General features: G+C 41.7%; 1 protein-coding gene across 2 annotated transcripts in view; it reads right to left on the reverse strand.

Moving 5' to 3' along the window:
* LOC144823402 (NXPE family member 1-like) overlaps nucleotides 1-23,122 on the reverse strand; it is a 455,053-nt gene that overhangs the window by 146,187 nt on the left and 285,744 nt on the right. For both annotated transcript variants that reach the window (XM_078681877.1, XM_078681878.1), the window contains one exon: nucleotides 12,778-13,484. In XM_078681877.1, coding sequence (XP_078538003.1) covers nucleotides 12,778-13,484 — 707 coding nt within the window. The remainder of the gene's footprint in view (nucleotides 1-12,777; nucleotides 13,485-23,122) is intronic.

The raw sequence follows: 23,122 nt of genomic DNA on the forward strand, positions 1-23,122 counted from the left end.
TGAGTAAAAAATATAGAATAGACATAATATCGACTAGACATAATATAGACTACAAAAATATCGACTAGAAAAATATAATATCGAATAGAATAGCAATAATATCGAATCAAAAATATAGAATGGACATAATATAGACAACAAAAATATGGAATTTTAGGTAAGTTAATATTAATGTTTAATTTTTGTATAATATAATTCTGTAGCGGGTTGTGGATTTATAAAGGAATAGGGTGGGAAGTAATTTAATTATAAATAATTAAATATGTTATTTTATTTATTGTTATCTATTTAGAATTAATTGTTAAATAATTATTAATTGGTAATTAATTAAAATATAATTGGTAATTAATTTTAATTGATTAATTGATAAATATTTTATTTTTAGTAATTTATTTTCTGTAGCGGGTTGTGGGTTTATAGGGGAATAGGGTGGGAAGTAATTTAATTATAATTAATGAAATATGTTTTTTTATGGGTATTTATTTAGAATTATTTGTTAATTAATTATTAATTGGTAATTAAATAAAATATAATTGGTATTTCATTTTAATTGATTAATTGATAAATATTTTATTTTTAGTAATTTATTTTCTGTAGCGGGTTGTGTGTTTATAGGGGAATAGGGTGGGAAGTAATTTAATTATAATTAATTAAATATGTTATTTAATTTATTGGTGTTTATTAAGAATTAATTGTTAAATAATTATTAATTGGTAATTAATTAAAATATAATTGGTATTTAAATTAAATTTATTAATTTTTAAATTATAAATACATTTATTGTTAATAGGTAATTAATTAGTATTAGTAGGTAATTTTTTTATTAAATAATTTGTATTTGTATTTTTAATTAATTATTTAATATATTTTATACAATTGTAAAATATTTTAATTAATTTGTAATTAGTATTACTATTTATGTTATTTATATTTATATATGAAGTATTTACTTTCCCTACTATTGCACTCACTGGAGTTGGAATAGTAATTTTTACCCCTACGCTATCCAACACTTTCCCTACTGTTGCACTCTCTGGAGTGGGAATAGTAATTTTTACCCCTACACTATCCAACGCTTTCCCTACTGTTGCACTTGCTGGAGTGGGAATAGTAATTTTTATTCCTACGCTATCCAACTCTTTCCCTACTGTTGCACTCTCTGGAGTGGGAATAGTAATTTTAACCCCTACGCTATCCAACGCTTTCCCTACTGTTGCACTCTCTGGAGTGGGAATAGTAATTTTTACCCCTACGCTATCCAACGCTTTCCCTACTGTTGCACTCTCTGGAGTGGGAATAGTAATTTGTACCCCTACACTATCCAACGCTTTCCCTACTGTTGCACTCTCTGGATTGGGAATAGTAATGTTTACCCCTACGCTATCCAACGCTTTCCCTACTGTTGCACTCTCTGGAGTGGGAATAGTAATTTTTACCCCTACGCTATCCAACGCTTTCCCTACTGTTGCACTTGCTGGAGTGGGAATAGTAATTTTTACCCCTACGCTATCCAACACTTTCCCTACTGTTGCACTCACTGGAGTCGTTACAGTAAATTTAAACCTCTCGCTACCCTACCGTAAAAATATTGTATATGTTTTGTTAATAATATGTATATATATATATATATGTATTAAAAAAAAAATTTAAGTTAGATTAATTATTTCTTAATTTTACGTTTATTAAAGTATTTTAAATAAGTTAAAATTAATTTTATTTATTATTATATTACTTTTAAATTACTTTTAAGACATTTAAAAAATTCGATATTTTGACAGTCTATATTTTTTACACTCGATATTTTGGAGTCAATATTTTTGTACTTACCTGTTTGAAGATAGGAAGTCGATATTCTTGCAGTCGATATTTTTACCTCGATATTTTGACTGTCGATATTCTGTCACTGATCCAAATCATTAGCTGAGAAATCCCAGTGCAGTTTTCCCCTTAGTTCATCACCAGCACTCTTTCTCTCTGCCCAATCCTTAGAGACCTGGGAGGCCTGCCCCATGTTAGACAATTGTTTCCTGGACTTCTTTAGACTAATCCCCCCTCCACAGGTCCTTCTCAGGTCCTTCCTTGTTTGCCTCCAAATCCAAAGAATCCTCATCCAAGTAGTCACACAGTGAAAAACATCTCAGGGTTGTCATGTACAGCACTGTCCTGTGCCAGCAGGAAGTTCCACCCTGCCCTGATACTGCCTGCATCACGTTAGGGTGGAGCTACCCTCTATAACAACAGAAAATATGGAATCATTAGCTCCATACTCCTCTGCCTCCTCTTCATAGCCTCTGCCAGCGCTTGAAGTGTGTAGGCATTTCCAACCCCAATTGGACTGCACATAATTGCTTCACTCAGATGGTTGGTGTGAAATTGATGGGCAATATAGACTGCAGAGAGCGGGGAACCATGCAGTCAGCTACGTTTAGCGCAGTTAATCCTACCCTAGCTCGAGAATCAGAGGAGGAGTCCAATTGGTCGTTGTCTCAAATAACAAATTTGGCTCAATTTTATAGACACCACCGTTCACAGCATGCACTTCAACCTCAACACAGGACATCAAATGTGTCACTAATCTATGAAGGGGCAGTTGATCTCTAATGTTCATATCTACTCTGTCTGTCTGCTCTGTCAAGACTGTCAACTCCTTTCAACGAAGCACGTGCATTGGTTGATCCTGACCACCAGAGTGACGACTGAATAGCGTCCCACACTGGAAAATCCGGGTCTATCTGCAGCTCCAAGAGAGGCATGCACTGCCATTAACGCCATAGCTACTGAGTCATTACAGTAATCATGAATCTTAACATGTCTGTCTTATGTATGGTAGGGGTATCAAACCTGGGTTACCAATATCACAGCGCAGTACATTAACCATTGCACCAACCCGTGAGTATTGCCATGCCTTCCAATTTTGCCCCAAAAGGGCTGGAAAAATAAATGATTTAGCAATTCAAACCGAGTCAGGCAGTTTATAAACCATATAGCCAACATTGACATGTGAGCCATTTTAGATATTGCAGTCTTTCATGTAAACCAGTAACTTTAATTGACAGGCCAGTAAGCACATATCCTATGCACCTCAAATAAATACATGTAGAAGGCTGCAAATCAAACAAGTATATATAAATGTAGCCTATGTGGACAAAGGATATCAATTAGCAAGATTCATTTACTTATCTCCTAGGTAAATGCATACATGCATGAGTCACATGACCGTTTTATGATTATGCCACAACATGGAAAAATTGAATTTAGATTTAAGCAAAATTCTTCACCAATAGAGAGATAGTGTACGAACTAGGTGATGCAAACAGGGCTAGAGTTAGCGCTGGTGGCACTCAGTGCAACATACTTTGTTGGCGTCCACCCCCAAAACGTACTTCTCCACGGTTTCCCTCATTACCACGTGCCACCAGTGCCCCTCAACTTTCCACAACCTGTTTCTCCCATGCTTTATGTTTGTTTTATAGCGCTACTCATGCCACTGTAAGGTGTCAGAGCACTTTACATCACACACATTATACAGAGCAATTAATCTTAAGGGTGTAAATCAGTCCATAGGAAATGTTACATAAGAAAATGAGGATTACAAGGTGAAGATTTCACATGTCACCAACACCAGTAGGCAATATATTTTAAGAGTGTTTGGTCTGAAAATGACAAGAAATGAAATGGAAGAACATTTATAAAGCGTGATAGCTACCCTGAGGCATCCCAGCCCTGTGAACAGACGCAGACAAAGGAAGGGATCAGTGGTTATAGGTGTTAGTTAAACAGTAAGGTTTTGGGGAGTTTGCGGAAGGGTGGGTGATGAGGCTCCGACCCCAAGCGGATGGGGAGAGTGTTACAGAACTTGGCAGAGTTGTAGGAAAAGGAGCACCCATCGCTCCTGGCTCTTTTTATGCTTGGCAGTAGGGCGAGGGAGGAGGATGTTGAGCGGAGGTGCCGGTTGGCCTGATAGGGGGGTAAGAGGATCTGGCTGATTAGAGAGCCTGTCTTCCAAAATGCCTTGTGCGCGATGCACATGGCTTTAAATTGGATTATTTCCCTGATCGGTAGCCAGTGAAGGCTCCTCAGTGCAGGGGCTGTGGACTGTCGGTGGGGGGTCTGGAGAAGCGTGCGGGCTGCATAGTTTTGGATTATTTGAAGCTTGCAGATGGTGAACTGTGGGAAGGCTAGGTAAAGGGCATTCCCATAATCCAGGCGGGATAGGATAAAACCTTGTACCGTGACTCCCTCGCTTGAAATGGGAGAAGTGGGAGTATCTTACATAGCATCCTTAGCAGTCCAAAGCAAGCAGCCGAGAGTTTTGCCACTTGGTGGTTAAAGCTGAGGGAGCGGTCCAGCCAGATCCCAAGGCTTTTGATCTGCTCTTTGGGTCCTGGAGTGGGGCCAAGGAACTTCGGTCAGAGTTGCTCTGAGCTGAGGGGGGGGGGAGTTTCTTAAAAACATAGGGCCAGATGTAGGTAATTCATATTTACCGACTCTTAAATACCGAATTTTACCGATTCTGTATTTAAGAGTCGGTAAATATGAAGGGGGGAGATGTAGGTATTACAGAATCTGTAAATACCGAATCTTTAAGATTCGGTATTTACCGATTCTGTAAATACTGAATCGGTATTGCCCATTGATTCCTATGGGCCTTGAAGCCCATAGGAATCATTGGGCAATACCGATTCTGTAATTACAGAATCGGTAAATACCGATTTTAGCAAGGGTGCAGGGGGTGTCACTTTGACACCCTCTAGCACCCCAAAGACGGGCATGTTTGCCATGTGGCACACAGACATGCCCTAAGGGCATGTCTGTCTGTCACATGGCTAGGTGTGCATGCACACATGTGCATGCACACCTGGAATCGGTATTTTACCACCCAATTGGATTGGGTGGTAAAATACCGATTCTGTAAGGCCTTAGGGACTCTGAAGAGTCCCACCTACATGCCAAAGTTACCGAATCGGTAAAATTACCGATTCGGTATTTTACTGATTCGGTAAATTTACCGATTCTGTAAATTTACCGAATAGGTAAATGAAGCCCCCTACATACCGATAACCCATTTACCGGTCGGTAACGGCCGAAATCGGCCGTTACCGGTCGGTAAATGGCTCCTACATCTGGCCCACAATCTCGATTTTGTCCCCGTAGAGTTTTAAGCAGGAGAGTTCCATCCATTTGGATACCTCTTAGAGACAGCTAGCAAGATTATTTGCTGATTTCTCTAGATGGTTTAATGCCACCACAAGCTCAGTGTCATCGGCGTAGGTGATGATTTTTATACAAAATAGAAGGACAGTGTCCACCAGGGAACTCATGTAAATATTGAACAGTGTGGGGCTTAGGGAAGAGCCCTAAGGCACACCACAGATGAGGGCCACCCGTTTGGATACAGCATCGCCTTCAAAGACCTGGAAGGATCGTTCACCTAAGAAGGATTGTAGCCAGGCAATGGTGTTGCCTGATATACCCAGGTCCCTTAGTCTCTGGATCAGTATATTGTAGTTTACAGTGTCAAACGCTGCACTGAAGTTGATAAGAATGATTGCCACAGAGCCTCCCAAACCTGGGTTACCTATATCACAGCGCAGTACATTAACCATTGCACCAACCCGTGAGTATTGCCATGCCTTCCAATTTTGCCCCAAAAGGGCTGGAAAAATAAATGATTTAGCAATTCAAACCGAGTCAGGCAGTTTATAAACCATATAGCCAACGTTGACATGTGAGCCATTTTAGATATTGCAGTCTTTCATGTAAACCAAGTAACTTTAATTGACAGGCCAGTAAGCACATATCCTATGTACCTCAAATAAATACATGTAGAAGGCTGCAAATCAAACAAGTATATATAAATGTAGCCTATGTGGCCAAAGGATATCAATTAGCAAGATTAATTTACTTATCTTCTAGGTAAATGCATACATGCATGAGTCACATGACAGTTTTATGATTATGCCACAACATGGAAAAATTGAATTTAGATTTAAGCACAACTCTTCACCAATAGAGAGATATTATACGAACTAGGTGATGCAAACAGGACAAGAGTTAGCGCTGGTGGCACCCAGTGCAACATACTTTGTTGGCGTCCACCCCCAAAACGTACTTCACGGTTTCCCTCATTACCACGTGCCACCAGTGCCCCTCAACTTTCCACAACCTGTTTCTCCCATGCTTTATGTTTGTTTTATAGCGCTACTCATGCCACTGTAAGGTGTCAGAGCACTTTACATCACACACATTATACAGAGCAATTAATCTTAAGGGTGTAAATCAGTCCATAGGAAATGTTACATAAGAAAATGAGGATTACAAGGTGAAGATTTCACATGTCACCAACACCAGTAGGCAATATATTTTAAGAGTGTTTGGTCTGAAAATGACATGAAATGAAATGGAAGAACATTTATAAAGCGTGATAGCTACCCTGAGGCATCCCAGCCCTATGAACAGACGCAGAAAAAGGAAGGGATCAGTGGTTATAGGTGTTAGTTAAACAGTAAGGTTTTGGGGAGTTTGCGGAAGGGTGGGTGATGAGGCTCCGACCCCAAGCAGATAGGGAGAGTGTTACAGAACTTGGCAGAGTTGTAGGAAAAGGAGCACCCATCGCTCCTGGCTCTTTTTATGCTTGGCAGTAGGGCGAGGGAGGAGGATGTTGAGCGGAGGTGCCGGTTGGCCTGATAGGGGGGTAAGAGGATCTGGCTGATTAGAGAGCCTGTCTTCCAAAATGCCTTGTGCGCGATGCACATGGCTTTAAATTGGATTATTTCCCTGATCGGTAGCCAGTGAAGGCTCCTCAGTGCAGGGGCTGTGGACTGTCGGTGGGGGGTCTGGAGAAGCGTGCGGGCTGCATAGTTTTGGATTATTTGAAGCTTGCAGATGGTGAACTGTGGGAAGGCTAGGTAAAGGGCATTCCCATAATCCAGGCGGGATAGGATAAAACCTTGTACCGTGACTCCCTCGCTTGAAATGGGAGAAGTGGGAGTATCTTACATAGCATCCTTAGCAGTCCAAAGCAAGCAGCCGAGAGTTTTGCCACATGGTGGTTAAAGCTGAGGGAGCGGTCCAGCCAGATCCCAAGGCTTTTGATCTGCTCTTTGGGTCCTGGAGTGGGGCCAAGGCACTTAGGTCAGAGTTGCTCTGAGCTGAGGGGGGGGGTTTCTTAGAAACATAGGGCCAGATGTAGGTAATTCATATTTACCGACTCTTAAATACCGAATTTTACCGATTCTGTATTTAAGAGTCGGTAAATATGAAGGGGGGAGATGTAGGTATTACAGAATCTGTAAATACCGAATCTTTAAGATTCGGTATTTACCGATTCTGTAAATACCGAATCGCTATTGCCCATTGATTCCTATGGGCCTTGAAGCCCATAGGAATCATTGGGCAATACCGATTCTGTAATTACAGAATCGGTAAATACCGATTTTAGCAAGAGTGCAGGGGGTGTCACTTTGACACCCTCTAGCACCCCAAAGACGGGCATGTTTGCCATGTGGCACACAGACATGCCCTAAGGGCATGTCTGTCTGTCACATGGCTAGGTGTGCATGCACACATGTGCATGCACACCTGGAATCGGTATTTTACCACCCAATTGGATTGGGTGGTAAAATGCCGATTCTGTAAGGCCTTAGGGACTCTGAAGAGTCCCACCTACATGCCAAAGTTACCGAATCGGTAAAATTACCGATTCGGTATTTTACTGATTCGGTAAATTTACCGATTCTGTCAATTTACCGAATCGGTAAATGAAGCCCCCTACATACCGATAACCCATTTACCAGTCGGTAACGGCCGAAATCGGCCGTTACCGGTCGGTAAATGGCTCCTACATCTGGCCCACAATCTCGGTTTTGTCCCCGTAGAGTTTTAAGCAGGAGAGTTCCATCCATTTGGATACCTCTTAGAGACAGCTAGCAAGATTATTTGCTGATTTCTCTAGATGGTTTAATGCCACCACAAGCTGAGTGTCATCGGCGTAGGTGATGATTTTTATACAAAATAGAAGGACAGTGTCCACCAGGGAACTCATGTAAATATTGAACAGTGTGGGGCTTAGGGAAGAGCCCTAAGGCACACCACAGGTGAGGGCCACCCGTTTGGATACAGCATCGCCTTCAAAGACCTGGAAGAATCGTTCACCTAAGAAGGATTGTAGCCAGGCAATGGTGTTGCCTGATATACCCAGGTCCCTTAGTCTCTGGATCAGTATATTGTAGTTTACAGTGTCAAACGCTGCACTGAAGTTGATAAGAATGATTGCCGCAGAGCCTCCCTGAACTAAGATCCTCCTTGCCTCTTCTGTTACAGAAAGGAGAGCTGTTTCCATCCTGTGCTGGGGACGGAACCCAGTCTGTGAGGGATGGAGTAGATTATTGCTTTCTAGAAATTCTACCAACACTGAGTTGATATGTTTCTCTAAGATCTTACTAAGCCCGTGGAGTAGGGAAATTGGCCGGTAGTTGCGCAGGTGGTTCTGGTCAAGATTAGGCTTCTTTAAGAGGGCCTTTACCATGGTACATTTAAATGCCAGGGGGACCACTCCAGTGGAGATGGAGGCATTCAGCAGGTTGAGGACAGTTGGTAGAATATTTGCTGTGACTGGTTGCAGGATACGGGTGGCGCTGGGTCTAAGGGGGAGCCCGACTTTACCCAGTACATAATGGAGGCTAGGGATGCCGGGTCCAAGGGGGCGGGGCGGGAAGAGTTCCAAAGTTGCTTGAATTCCATGTCCTGAGCACTTAGTTGATTTGGGCTAGGTAGGAGTGAAGGAGGAGTATATATTTAGTACTTTCTGGTGGAAGAATTCTGCCAGGTTGTTGCATCTGGCTGGCACTCAACAGCAGTGGGTTGCTTCTAGGGCAGTTTTGAGAGGGTTTTGGAGATCCAGCAGATTTATTTGGGAGAGTTAGCAGCTGCTTGGATTTTTCCATAGTAGAAAGCCGCTTGGGCGAGTTTTATTTCAATTTTGAAGATTTTTATTGCTTTTCTATATTCGGATTTGCTAGGGGCTGCATAGGTCTGTCTCCATTTTCTCTCTAGTCTTTTCCAAAGTTGTTTGAGCTCCCGTAGTTTAGAAGAGTACCATGGAGATATCCTGGCTATATTATGGGTAAGCCTTATAGGGAGTATGGCGTCTAAAGAGCTCTGAATCCACCAGTTAAACTTCTCATTGGCTGAGATGGGTTGGGGTGCCTGTTAGGTCTAGAAGTTTCAAGGGATGAGATCCAGAGTTGTCAGGCTAGCTTGGACCAGCTGCGTTGTAGGCATGAAGTTGAATTGATATGGAGGGTATATTTCGGGATTTTCCACGTCAGGGGGATCAAAAAGTGGTCAGACCAGGGAAGCGGATATGGCACCCCTGAGGTAAGGTCAGGGCAATTACTAAGACGGGGTCAAGCAAGTGTCCTTTAAAGTGGGTGGGTTTAAAAACTAACTGAGTTGAAGTGCTGAAAGGATAAGGATTAGTTCATTAGTGGTGTGATCCGGTGTATTGTCCAGGTGGATGTTAATATCCCCTGAGACTGTGAAGTTTGATGGCGAGCAGGTTAAATTTGGAATGGTCATCGGGAGGGTGTTGAGCAACTGGCCCAGGGGTCCAGGTGGGTGATAAATTAGTAGCCTAGAGAAGGTGGTAGTGGGGGAGAAGTCTATGGAGAAGAGAAAGCTCTTGCAGTCTGAAACCTGGTCTGGAGAGATGTGGCAGTTAAAGTGCTCTTTAAACATAATCGCTAGGCCCCCTCCTCTGCCTTCTTTATGATCCTCCCATTGTATGAGGGAGATTTTGGGCGAGGACCGGCTCTGACTCATTATTAAGCCACGTTTCCATCAGGAAGAGGGCATCGGGTTTGAGTTCCTCCAGTAGTAGAGTAATTTCCTTGGCATGCTTAGGGAATAATCTGCAGTTTAGCAGAAATATCTTAATGTTGGCGTGATTTATAAGGGGGAACCGTGCTGTAACGATCGGCGGAAAGTTGAACCCACAATGGGGACAGTCAAAGTGTGCCTCTGCTACATTCCACAGATGACGGCATTTGTCAGATATCGTTTCTCTTAGATTCCGTAGGGTGTGTGAACTAAAGGATCTGATGTGGGTCAGGAAACGGACCGGGGTTCTTGCCCCTGGCCCCGACCGGACACGGATGGGCTTGCCTTTGGCACCCCTGATGCGAGCATCCGCTTCGCGATGCTTGTGACATGTGGGCTAAGAAGTGTGAAAGCTCCGCTCCCTTCAGTCTCCTGCCCGAAGTGGGTGGGAAGTGGTGCCAGATACTCCCTTTACGCAATCGAGAATGCCCGTGGTGGACCGGGGAGCAGTGTAGTCCGAGAAAGGACAAGTAAATGAAAGTAAAATGCGGCAAATTTAAAAAGGATTCTTCAGTTTTTAGCAATTACTAACAACAGTGCTTGTTTAAAGAGTATCAGCGTTTCTTCTTGCTTCAGCTAGAGCGCGTCCGCTGCGCGATGCCTGTGGCATGTGGGCTAAGTAGTGTGAGAGTTTCGCCCCCTCCTGTCTCCTTCCGGAAGTGGGTGGGGAGTAGTGCCGGATACTCCCTCCACGCAATTCGGAACAGTCTGTGGTGGACCGGGGAGCAGTGCAGTTCGAGAAAGAACAGGTAAGATGTACCTACTCAGGATTTAATACGTGCCACAGTGATGGGCTATACTTATAAGAATGTATTTCTATCGACATTAACCCTTTGAGCAACATTAGGATAATGAGACTGGGGTAAACATAAGTTCCGAAGTATTTGGTAGGGTGGCAACCCACACCTTGTAGTTCACATGCAGCTCTTTGAAGACAATTCATAGCTCACTGTGCTATATTAGGGTTGTAACTTATGAACTTTATACAGCCATTACAATGAGGCACTTACTACGCAAGTTGTTACATCACATGCATAACAACGCATGCGATGTAACGACTACCATTACAACGCAAACCATTGTATCGCATGCACTTTTAAAACGCATGCGATGCAATGGTTATCCACATCGTTGTGAGAAAACTGAGCTGTTCCGTTTCCTCACAACGACGTGCACCGCCCCTCTGTCGACGATGGAACCAGGAGAGAGGAACCACGAGGAGAGTGGGGTAAGGGGGATTGTGCTTGGGGTGGGGGTTACTTTTTAAGGGTTTAGGGTAGTGTCAAAGTAATGTAGTAATGTTTGTGTAGTGTAGGGTTGTGTTTTAGGATTTAGGGTAGTGTCGGGTGGTCGTGCAGGGGAAAGTTAAAGTGTAGGGACAGGACTGGGGGTGAAGGGGAGGGTTGTGCTAGGGGTAGTGTTTTAGGGTTTAGGGTAGTGTTGTGGTGTTTGTGTAGTGTAGGAAGTGTTTTTAGGTTTAGGGTAGTGTCGAGGGGGTCGTGCAGGGTAGTGTTAGAGTGTAGGGGCCGGACTGAGAGTTGTGCAGGGGGTAGTGTTTTAGGGTTTAGTGTAGTGTGGTGTTTGTGTAGTGTAGGGTAGTGTTTTAGGGTTTAGGGTAGTGTAGGGGGTCATTCAGGGTAGTGTTGGAGTGTAGGAATGGACTGGGGTTAGTGGGAGGGTCGTGCAGGGGGTAGTATTTTAGGGTTTAGGGTAGTGTTGTGGTGTGGTGTGGTGTTTGTGTATTGTAGCGTAGTGTTATTGTAGGGAGAGGACTGGGGGTCGGGGAATTAGTCAGTAGCAGTCGGAGTAACTGCCGGGCGGAGATGTGGGGAGGGGCAGGGTGGAGGGTAGTCATCTATATATTGTGGAGGATTACAGGTAAGTAGACATATAAATAAATAAAACACATTTTGTTGCGCGCACTGCATCGCCAAATGCGATGCAGTGCACGCAACGAAATTCATTTTATTTATTTATATGTTTGCTTACCTGTAATCCTCCATAATCCATAGATTACTACCCCCCACCCTGCCCCTCCCCACGTCACCGCCCGGCAGCTACTCCCACCACCGACCACTACTGGAATTAGTGTAGTGTCGCGGGTTATGCAGAGTAGTGTAGTGTTATAGCAGGGAGAGGGCTGGTGGTCTGGGGAAGCTCATGCAGTGGAACTACCTTAAGGGAGGGTAGGTTAGAGTCACTTACCTTGCAAACGTTTACCATGAGAATACCTTTACCATGCATGCCTTGACGTTGAAATGGTATGTGTGGTAAAGGTATAGTCGTGGTAAAATTTTGCGTTGTAATGGTACTCGTCGTAATTGACATCGTGTAGTAATACCCGCGTTGTAAAGGCATGCGTGGTATTTCTATGCGATGTAAGGAGTGCTATTCCTCATGAACTGTCAGTAACAAAATTATCTCTGTGATAAAAGCAGTCATATCCTGATCTAGCCTCAAAATACAGTTTGGTGATTGGTGCGGCACGTGTTCAAGCACATTAACCCTCTGCACTACTTAAACATGAGTGGAAACTACCACTAGACAAAACTCTGCTCTCTTTCCAGCAGGAACATTAATCATCGGAGTAATGTTGACATTTTTTATTGTGCCTGAAAGCTGCCGGGAAGCACAAAGAACTCAACAGCATGAGCTTTTAAATTTCAAAGGGTGTGTATTTACTTATTTCTAAACACATCGCCTGCCGCAGTCAGCGACAGGTGAGGCGGATCCGGTCGCACCGACCTAGAGCGGCCCTGGTCACGGTGAATGCTTTGGAAGTCTTGGTGCTGTGGCCTGTCATGTTCAAAGCACTTACCTTTCACAATGTGACATTTTATGCAAATTTCGTTTCGGTGGCACCGATGCAAAAGGCACACAACGCAAGCGCTAATTTACCTTGTAAGTAGCTGCTGCTCGACAGTGCTCAGGTAGGAGTGCTTTGTGTTGAAGGACTGCATCCGAATCAAAGTGTCACAGGGTAAATGTTCAGGTTTGATACAGTAGAAAACTTCTCCCTCCTTGCCCAGGTGCAAGCATATCCCTTTGTCTTTTTTTGATGCAAAGTTGCACGCAGTCTGAGCATTGTGAGTACCATTGGCAAATGTGCCTACAAATTCGATATTGTCGTACCCACTGTTTCGTGCTCGCCACAGGCCAGAAACAGCTTCGCTGGGATGGATTAACAGCAGCGATACTTCAACTTGTCCTGCCCAAAATAACGTGAAGTCAACCAGGTAGGATCCGTTTTTTAAGTCTGTGATCTTCCCAGAAGCCCCCGCTCCCAATGCTGGGGTATAGATTCTTGCTCTCAAGAAGTCTCCTCCGTGGACCTTCCTGTTACCCAAACAATCATGCATATCCAGCTGAATGGTTAGGTTATCGCCACTGCAGTACTTCTCTAGAGGGTTTATAAGCTTGACGCTGGTCTTCATGGCGCAAGTTGAGTTGCCCACGTGGGTGAAAGTGACACTGGGTATTAATTGCTCCAATTTGTTAATGATTTCGGTCACTCTCATCTCAGTCAGTTGTTCGGGGTTTTCAAACTCTTTTGCTTGTTGCGTGGTGCAATTCCCTCTACCAGCAAGATGCATAAAGTTGGGGAGCTTGATTGTAAAATAAAAAAAAAAAAACAATGTAATTTTCATTTGATGAAATCTAACATTTTCAAATGTTACCGTTCACTTGTGGCTAAAGTAAGGCTGTGACAAACCCATTTGAGAGTGGTGTAGAACGGGCACAATTTTGTGATGTGTATAGCCTTTTAAAGATTTACAAAGTCATTTGTGCAAAATCACCTGGCGTATTTTCAGGTATTGGTCGAAACATTTGCAGAGAGACAAGCGCGGAAAGAAGAACAAACAACAAAAACCTGGCTAAGTCAATGTTTAACTTACCTGAATGATTCGGCGTCCAGAGAGGTTTTACACTTGGACTGACACTTTTTAGGGCAAGTCATGCTCACTCTGATTAATGACAGCTGCCTAGAAATAGGAGGGAGCTAGCCAGGACTGAGGTTTAATGCACAACACACTAGGCCATAGAGTGGAGAGAAAGAAAGAATGAAGGGGAGCATGAGAGAAGAGAGAGAGGGAGAGACTGCGTGTGAGGGTCTGTGTGTGAGGTGGAGAGAGTCAAAGAGAGATGTGTATGTGGGTTGCAGGTAGAGAAAGTGTGTGTGTGTGTGTCTGTGTGGGCTTGTGTGTGTGAGAGAGATACACAAACGAGCGTATGAAAAGAGAGAGATAATGAAAATGAGACAGAGAATGACAGAGACTGCCAGTGAGAAGGGTGTGTTTAAAATGAGAGGGCAGTATGGCCACTTGTCAGGGATATAGAGGAGGCTAGAAATAATCATTATAGTGCATCATAAACTGTTAGATGATAGAACAATAGTTTCTAAATGTATTTGAAACCTTTCTGAATATAACCTAATTATGCTTTTTGAATTTTATTGAGTAGTTGCACTTTACTGTGTTATTTGCACAATGGATTAATATTTGTCAGCTATTATTTTTTTTTATTTGTATACTTTGCGGGAATTTACTGTTAGGTGCAACCAGTAGGATTTATTGCTGGCATAGTGTATATATTTTAATGAAACATGAAATAGAGTCGTTTTATTATCTTGCCAGGCTACTGTAATCCGATGAAAACCGCCTTAGACATCATGGAAATCCATAGATTTTTTAAACTTTGCACTATAAAGAAAACCTCACTCTCAGATTAGTACTAGCACGTACTTACCTATTGTCCTAAATGATGACACATTTCAGATCTTGTCGTTTTGCACAAGCATTAGTATTTCATTGTGATTGCACTTTTGGACTATCACCGGCAGGTGCTTTACCACTTTTGCTACAAATTAAGGGTCAATTACTTACTGCATGAATAATGTGAGTCTTGTCTTGGCACTCCAATATCTTTTATTGTGTGATTTTGATCGAACATTGCAAATGTATTGTTTGTGTTTTTACCTGTAAGAAAAAATTGATTGCTGAAACAATAAAGATGATTGAGAGAGAGCTGTAACGTGTGTGTGTGGGTGGGTGTATGTGTGAGAGAGACTAAGACAAAGATAACTGTATGTATGTGTGTGCCAGTCACGGCTCGCATGACTCGCAGGTGGGGGGGGCAGAGGGGGGTAGGGTCGCACGGAGTTTCGCACGGGCGTAATTATTATTATTATTTTTTTTAAACTTACCTGACCGGGTTCCGCACCGCCTCCTCTCGTGTCCGGGTTCTGTATTTGGCGTTTTCCTGCTGCCTTCCAGGAACAGGCATCCTCCCTCCTCTCCACTAAGCCAATCACACCACTGCAATGGCAGCGTTGTGATTGGTGGGGACAAGGCCCAGCCGGGTGCCTGTAGGGAGGCCATTTTCTCTATGTAGGCCGCATGCAGCCTACATGGAGAAAATAAAGAATGCGTATGACTGGGGCCGACCAAACAGTCAGGACCCACAATAGTGGGCAAGCCACTCCTCCCCGACCCGCCCACCTCCCCACCCCCATCAAACCAACCAGGCATACCCTGCCTTCTGCTTTTTCGCAGTGCGAGAACAGAAACATAAAATGGTATTTAAAATACCATTTTATGTTTCTACTTCTCGCACTGCAAGAAAGCAGTGGGGCGACGTTCGTCTGCCCTAATGGAGGAGCCACTCTTGGTGCGTGCTCTCATGTTTGTGAAGGACAGAGAAATCAAGCAGTAGCAAAGCCAATAGGTCTGGCAATGGCCACAGGCATTTCAGCTTTTGCAATTTTTATTTTGTTCTGCCATGGATTTTATGAAAATTCTATTTATTGTGAGGCTTCAGGGAACTTGTAAGAAATTGCGATGTTCGATGACCGAGGTGTAAGCCCTGATCTATCAGCAACTGCAATCCTTGTGAAGGTAAGGCACAAGCAAACCCCAACTTAGCCTGTGCTTACCTCCTTGGTAGCTTGGCAAAGAGCAGTCAGGCTTAACTTAGAGGCAATGTGCAAAGTATTTGTGCAACACTTCAAAGAGTAAAACAGTGACAGCACACCACACAAGGAGCCCACAACAGATTTGAACAGAGTATATTTGAATAAATAAACCAAGACCAAAATGACAAAAATCAAATTTGTAGAACTTAAGGTAATGAATTAAAAATGTTATAGTGAAAAATAGCACAAAAAAACAGCGTTTTTGCAGATATCTGGTCACACCAGACCAGGACAAAGTCACAAGCTCAGGCCGCCCATGACCAAGCACGGGCCACCTACAGGGACCGAGTTAGGTCTGCTGAACAAAATACCTTAAATCCTGGTTGAAGACCGTGACGTGGATTGGGGCGAAGGTGAGCGGAAGGGATGCATCGGTCCCAGGATGCCACAAGCCTGAGCTGCAAGGTCCTTTCACATCACCTTCGAGGATTCTGTTGAAAGGGTTTGTGACGCAAATTCGGGTATCGGTGATCAAGCACACAGCTGGCGATTCTTCAGTTCTGAGGAGATGCAAAGCTGCGATGCAGAGTCCAGTGTTGTTGTTGATACTGTCATCAACGAGAGATGCAAGAACCTGGGCAGTGGAAGGGCATCAAAGCACAACTGCCAACTACATCCAGTCATGCGACCAGAGACAGGCTGCAGGAACCAAGGGCCAGATGTAGGTGTCAAAATACCGGTCGGAATCGGCCGAAAATACCGATTTTCGGCCGTTTCCGACCGGTATTTTGACATTGGTATGTAGGGGCACTGAAAACATACAGATTCGGTAATTTTACCGAATCTGTAATTTTACCAAATCGGTAAAATTACCGATCGGTAAAATTACCGAATCTGTATTTTCCTATGTAGATAGCACTTCTAACAGTGCTACAGGGCCTTTAGAATTCGTTATTTACCATGTAATACAATTGCATGGTAAATAACGAATTCTTGTGTACATGCACATCTGTGCATGTACACCTGTGCCATGTGGCACACAGACATGCCTTAAGGGCATGTATGTGTGCCACATGGCGTACAAGCCAGTTACAGGCGTGCAACAGTGTGTCAAAGTGACACCCTGTCCCCCTTGTAAATTCGGTATTTTTACCGATTCGGTAATTACCGAATCGGTAACTGCCATTGAATCCTATGGGCTTCAAGGCCCATAGGAATCAATGGCAAATACCGATTCTGTAATTACAGAATCGGTAAATACCGAATCATACTGATTCGGTATTTGTTACCGAATTTCTACCTACATTTGACTTACCGATTCATGAATACCGAATCGGTAAAATTCGGTATTTATGAATCGGTAATTCACATTTACCTACATCTAGGCCCTAATGGCTAAGGCATGAAATGGCCAACTTTCTTAAAAAAGGAGCATTTTCAGAAGGATAATTTAGAATCCGACTTCACCATAAGTTAGGATTTTATATTAGGATTCCAGGGACACCAAACTTGAACCATTCATACCTTTCCATTTGGAAATTACACTTATAAAAATTTAATAAGGTAATCCCACTTTTATCCAATGGGAGATATAGGCCTTGCAAGATTTTATCACTACCGGGAAATGTAAAACGTAAAGTTACATGTCTTGCTTTTTAAATACATTGAACCCTGCTCTCTGGGCTGTCCAGGGTCTAACTAACGGGGAACTTAGATGTATTAAAAAAAAGGTTTGGAACTGGCAAAAGGTTTATTTTGCCAGGTCAAAATTGCAGTTTAATCTGCACACACAGGTTCTGCAATGACAGGTCTAAGACATATTTGCCAGGCTACTCAAGTGGGTGGCACAATCAGTGTCCTACTTAAAGTCCTATTTAAAGGCTTCTGTGATGGCGTTCTGGTTTCCCATCACAAAAAGACACCAAGCGTGCTGCATTGCATACTGTACACACACACTCGGTGAGTAGATTGTGAAATGTGTATGAGTTGGACATTCTGTCTTATATCTTGAAATGGAGCTAATTTGCTTCTGATATGACCCTGCATAGTAACAATACATTAGGACCTAGAATTGGTATATGAATAGATTAAAAGCATAACGTGATATGTTCACTTACAAAACCTATTAAAAGATGGTGCAAACTATGCTCTGTGTGTTGCCCATAAAATAACGTTCGCTTAAAATAACCTATTAAAAGATGGCGCCCACCATGCTCTGTTGGTTGCCCATAAAATAACGTATGGGTCAGTTCATGTGAATTCCTCATATAAGCATCCTTTAACATTTATACCAACAATGTTTTATAAGATTTTATGCATAGGGAGATGTTATTGTGGAGGGGATTTTCTGTTTAAGAGCTGTTTTGGCAATATACTTATCTCTTTGCACTAGACTGTCCAATGAGTCCGTCATTAACACTACAAGATGGCACTTGTGTGGTGATACTGTTAACAAAATAGGCACTTCTCAGATTTTACCTACATTTATTTTACTTTAAAACAATTCACCGTTTGATGGTGAAATGACGTTGAGTATTTCTCAGGTTCCTTTTAAGGTTTATTTATTTATTTGAGGTTTTATAGAGCGCAAACGTGACGCGTTGGGGTATCAGAGCACTTTACAGGGATAACACATTGTGTACAGGTTTGACAAAGGCAACACACATGGATAGGGATAGAGGGAAGTGACTACATTAGGACAAAAACTGTGTTAGATACAATAATTAGCAGAGCGACATGTCAGCAATATATATAGAGAAAACCAGTAATTACATATTAGGGGAGATATGACAGCAAAATGAAGAGAACCAGCAAAACATTTGAAGGAGTAATAATTTGGTACAAGGAATAGGGGCAACCAAGCAGAACAGGAAATTTTGCATAGGAACAAAAGCAATGCCGCAAGGCAGTATGCGCAACGAAAGAGAGTTATGGGAGGAATTTTCTTATTAGGAAGGTTTTAGCTTCCTTTTTAAAGATTGACAGAGAAGGCATTCTTCTGATGGAGGATGGTAGCTAGTTCTAGATTATTGGTGTAGCCCCAGAGAAGGCACGGTTATAAGTTTTTTTCTTACGGAAGCGAGGTGTTTGTGTATAGTGCTTTGTGTGTGACATTTACTTCATAATAATGTACCAAATGACGGCATAGTGACGTTGCAATGAATAAAGAAAAAATATTACTGATATGAATATATACCAGCCTGTGAAGAATGTGGCTTCCCCAGTCACTCTCTATCCTTTGCCATCTGCAGACACGCACTTTTGTTAAAGAAACCTGTGATCTGAACACAAATGGCATGTAAAGAGATTTGGTACAGTCTGAGAATATAGTTCGCACTGCCTTTATGGCATTCATTTGCTATTACAATTATAGATTAGAATTTTGATTTTATGCGATGTGTATATTTTGAACATGACATGCTACACATTCGATGAAGCGTATAATAGGCAATAGTATTTTCCATAATTTTTTGCAAACTTCAGATGATTACATGTTTTCTCCTTGGTCACCACAACATTTTATGATGCTGTTGTATCTATAATAACACTTTGTGGTTTACAGATGAATCTACAACACTTCTTTGTTCTTTGATTTTTATAATATTTTATCGATTTTTCATGAACAGAAGGATAATAATCTGGACCATCCGCGCAACACTAGTCTCTCATGAATTAGGCGCTGTCACATTAATACTTGAGGTATGGCTAGATAAATATTTTCGTACCCAGAGAAAGATTGCACACGTGACAATTAGCTTATTGTCATTAAAATACTGAGTCAATGTCCAGAGCTAATTTTAATAAATACAAAAAGAGAATGGTTTTTACTATATTATGTATTAGAGAGGTTGACATGTCTTCACAAATGTGAAATCTGAAGGAATAGAATTTTTGGGATCAGGCTTGTAAAATGAAATTTTGTTTTGATGTGTACATAAAAATATAGTATATATCTTATTTAATACTTGGGCTATTTTTATGAACTGGTTTGTCTTGAGATTCACTTTTTGTTTGGATGTATTTAATGTTTCTAGATGTATGTACATAGTGTAAATATTTGTTTGTGTTTTGTACATATTCATGTAGCCCTGAAGAAGTCTGAGTAGGACAAAAGCGTTGGCTACTTTGATCACTGCATAATGGGCGTGCTTTTAAGAAGAAAAAGAATAAAGGATGAATGAACACAGACATCATGTCTTCGTGTGTTAATTACATGCTATGTTTTGATGACAATGATTTGAAAAAGTGACATGACATATGTGCCGAACTCATATGAGATATATCTAATCCAATTAACAGTGTGGTGTGCTGAACCACTATCAACTGATGCACATTTTGAAATCTGTTTTCAATTTGAAGTAGAGAGGGGCTGTACTTCAGGTTCTATGCACCACTAGAGAATATATATACATTTTTTATTTTGCCCATCACATTTGTTGACAAGTGCGGTACCTTATGGCCTCAACCCCCTGTGTATATTAGTGCTGTAGGTCCACTTGTAGCAGCTAATTTACCAAACCAGGGAACATATAGTGCACTTTTGTAGGGGTGTATAAGTAAATGTAATTTGCCAATTGGGGATAAGCCAAAATGATAATGTTTAGAGGAGAGATCACATCCACTTTAGCACTGGTTAGCAGTGGTAAATTGCTCTGAGTACTAATACTAGGAAAAACGAGGCCAGAAAAAGTGGTGGAGGAAGCAAAAAGTCAGGGAGAAGACCACCATAAGTAAAAGAAAGACTTGGCTAAAGGCAAAATGTATTTTTGGTCACAAAAAGGCACACATTAACATAGTAGTTTCTGGTAAGAAACTGAACTACTTTGTCTGTGGATGTGCTCCTTGTGAGACACCATCATGCAGTAACTGACAGTGACATCAAGGAAGGACTGAAGTGGGCTGACTCATTGCCCCATGACCCATGGTAAATTGGTTGGAAGAAAAATATGAATGACACAAAAGATTCTTCGATGGTCGTGCTAAAAACCCTATATGGAACTATGTTAAACACATAGTTTTTGCAAAATCAAAGGTCTTGACTTACATCAGACCTCAACAAGCTAGTTAGTCTGGCTTTGACTGTCAGTCTCTTGCCTTTGCTCATTCTGTTTTTTGTAATTTGTTTTGTAACTCATTCAATTCAAAATGATAGGGCTGAAAAGATAGATAAGTAGAGAGACTTACAAAGACAGATAGGGAGGTTGTACAGATATTCAGATAGATAGGCTGATGCTGTTGTTTTTTGCAATGCTTTTGTAACTAATTAAAAAAGAAGCGGTTGAAAAGATAGATAAATAGGGAGGTTGTATAGATTTTCAGATAGATAGAATGACACTGACAGAGATAGACTGACAGATAGACACATAGATAGATAGATGAATGGGCAGACAAATTGATAGACAGATGGCTAGACAAATAGAAATAGAAAGACTAATTAATACATAGATAGATAGATAGATAGATAGATAGATAGATAGATAGATAGATAGATAGATAGATAGATAGATAGATAGATAGGAGTTTAAATGATAGCCAGATAGACAGATGGACAGACAGGTAGATAAACAGTTATCTAGGTAGGTCGATAGGTAGATAGACATGTATACATGTAGCTAGAGAAATGCACAAATATATGGACCTGTAGATAGACTGACAGGTAGCTAAACAAACGAACAAAGAGGAATTAAGACAGACAGGTAGACAGGCAGAGAAAAAGCGTGCAAACACAGATAGATAGACTAATGGGTTTGCAAAAATAGAGCGCCACATAGATAGGATAGGAAACTTTAATAGATGGCACTGTTCGGTTAGTAACATTATACTTAAACATCTATTTTTGCACAGCATACAAGAGCACTTAAAGCAAACTATAAAACATAAAGCAAGGCTTTAAGGCTAAAGTATTTTACAAGTATAACTGTAGCCCTCTTTTGAAATACATAATAGCATGGCATGCAGGAGTACAGTTATAAATGTACTTCAATACATGTATACTAAAAGAGAATTGTTTTATTAAGAGCAGCTCCAAAATTGCACAGATGGTATGCTTTGAAACAGCAGATTTCAGATAAACAAAGGCCACTCTAAAGGACACTTACACCAGCACTAACAATAGACAGCACTTTGATAAAGCTTCAATATGCCCTGTGCTCACATATAAACAATATGAAGAGTTGATAGAAAGCATAATGCTATCACATCAGGCTGCCACAAAAGCAACACTAAAGTAATAAAGTAAAACAAAAAACACTAGCACTGAAGAGGACTACCTTATGTGCACATGTGTTTCCTGTGAAAGAGCAAAATTCAATCACTCAAATTGAAGTTAGCCAGTGTCTGAAGCTGGCCAACCCATTGCCTCATGTTGTATGCTTTAGTGGGTGGAAGAAAAATGTGAATAACACAACAGCAGACCTAAGGAGGAAGAGAGAAAGGTAAAGAAAGAGAATGACGTGGATGTATGATACACAGGGACAGAGAGAGCGAGAAAGACATAGAGAGATTTTTGTGTGAGGGGAGTGAATGAGAAAGAAGTCACAGAGTCAGAGAGAAGGAAACTAATTTGTGAGAGAGAAAGAGATATTCAGTGAGAAGTGTGTATGTGTGAGAGAGGGGCAGTGAGAAGTAGGTGTCTGAATGAAAAAGAAATTACATGTATGCATGTGTGTTAAAGAGAGGCAGAGTGAGATGTGTGTGTCTGTGTGAAAGTGACAGAAGCAGACAGTAAGAAAGAAAGAGAGGCAGGAAGGGGCTATGTGTGGGAAGGAGAAAGATATGTGTTTGTGTGTGTGCCATAAGCAGAAAAAATCAAGAGTCAAAGAAAGAACAAAAGAGGGAGAGCATGAGAGAGAGGGAGAAACAGTGTGCGTGAGGGAGAGCAAGTAAGGGTGAGAGTTTGAGGGAGATTTGCATAATTAGAAAAATCTAGAGAAAAAAGGGACAGAGACAGAAATAAGGAGATTAAGTGATAGAGAAAGAGACAGGTATACACAGAGACAGGCTGAGTGCAGGAGATAGACTAAATGATAGGATGTAAGAAACAGAGAGAGACAATGGGAAAAATTAGTGAGCAGCTTAGTGTGTGTGTGAGAGACAGAAAACTACAGTATTCCACTCTAAGTTATTCGACTGTCTCCCACTCCACTATACACCACTCTACTCTACGTCACTGTAATCTACGCCTCTCCACTCTATGCCACACCCAATCTATGCTATTGCCCTCTACATGACTCAACTCCAATCCACCCGATTTCACTTTACACCGCTGCAGTGTATGCCACTCAACTCAAAGCCACTCCATCCTATGATGTTCCACTCTTTGCTACTCCACTG

The sequence above is a fragment of the Lissotriton helveticus genome, chromosome 3_1 (genome assembly GCF_964261635.1).
Source record: "Lissotriton helveticus chromosome 3_1, aLisHel1.1, whole genome shotgun sequence".
In the NCBI taxonomy this organism is placed as follows: Eukaryota; Metazoa; Chordata; class Amphibia; order Caudata; family Salamandridae; genus Lissotriton; species Lissotriton helveticus.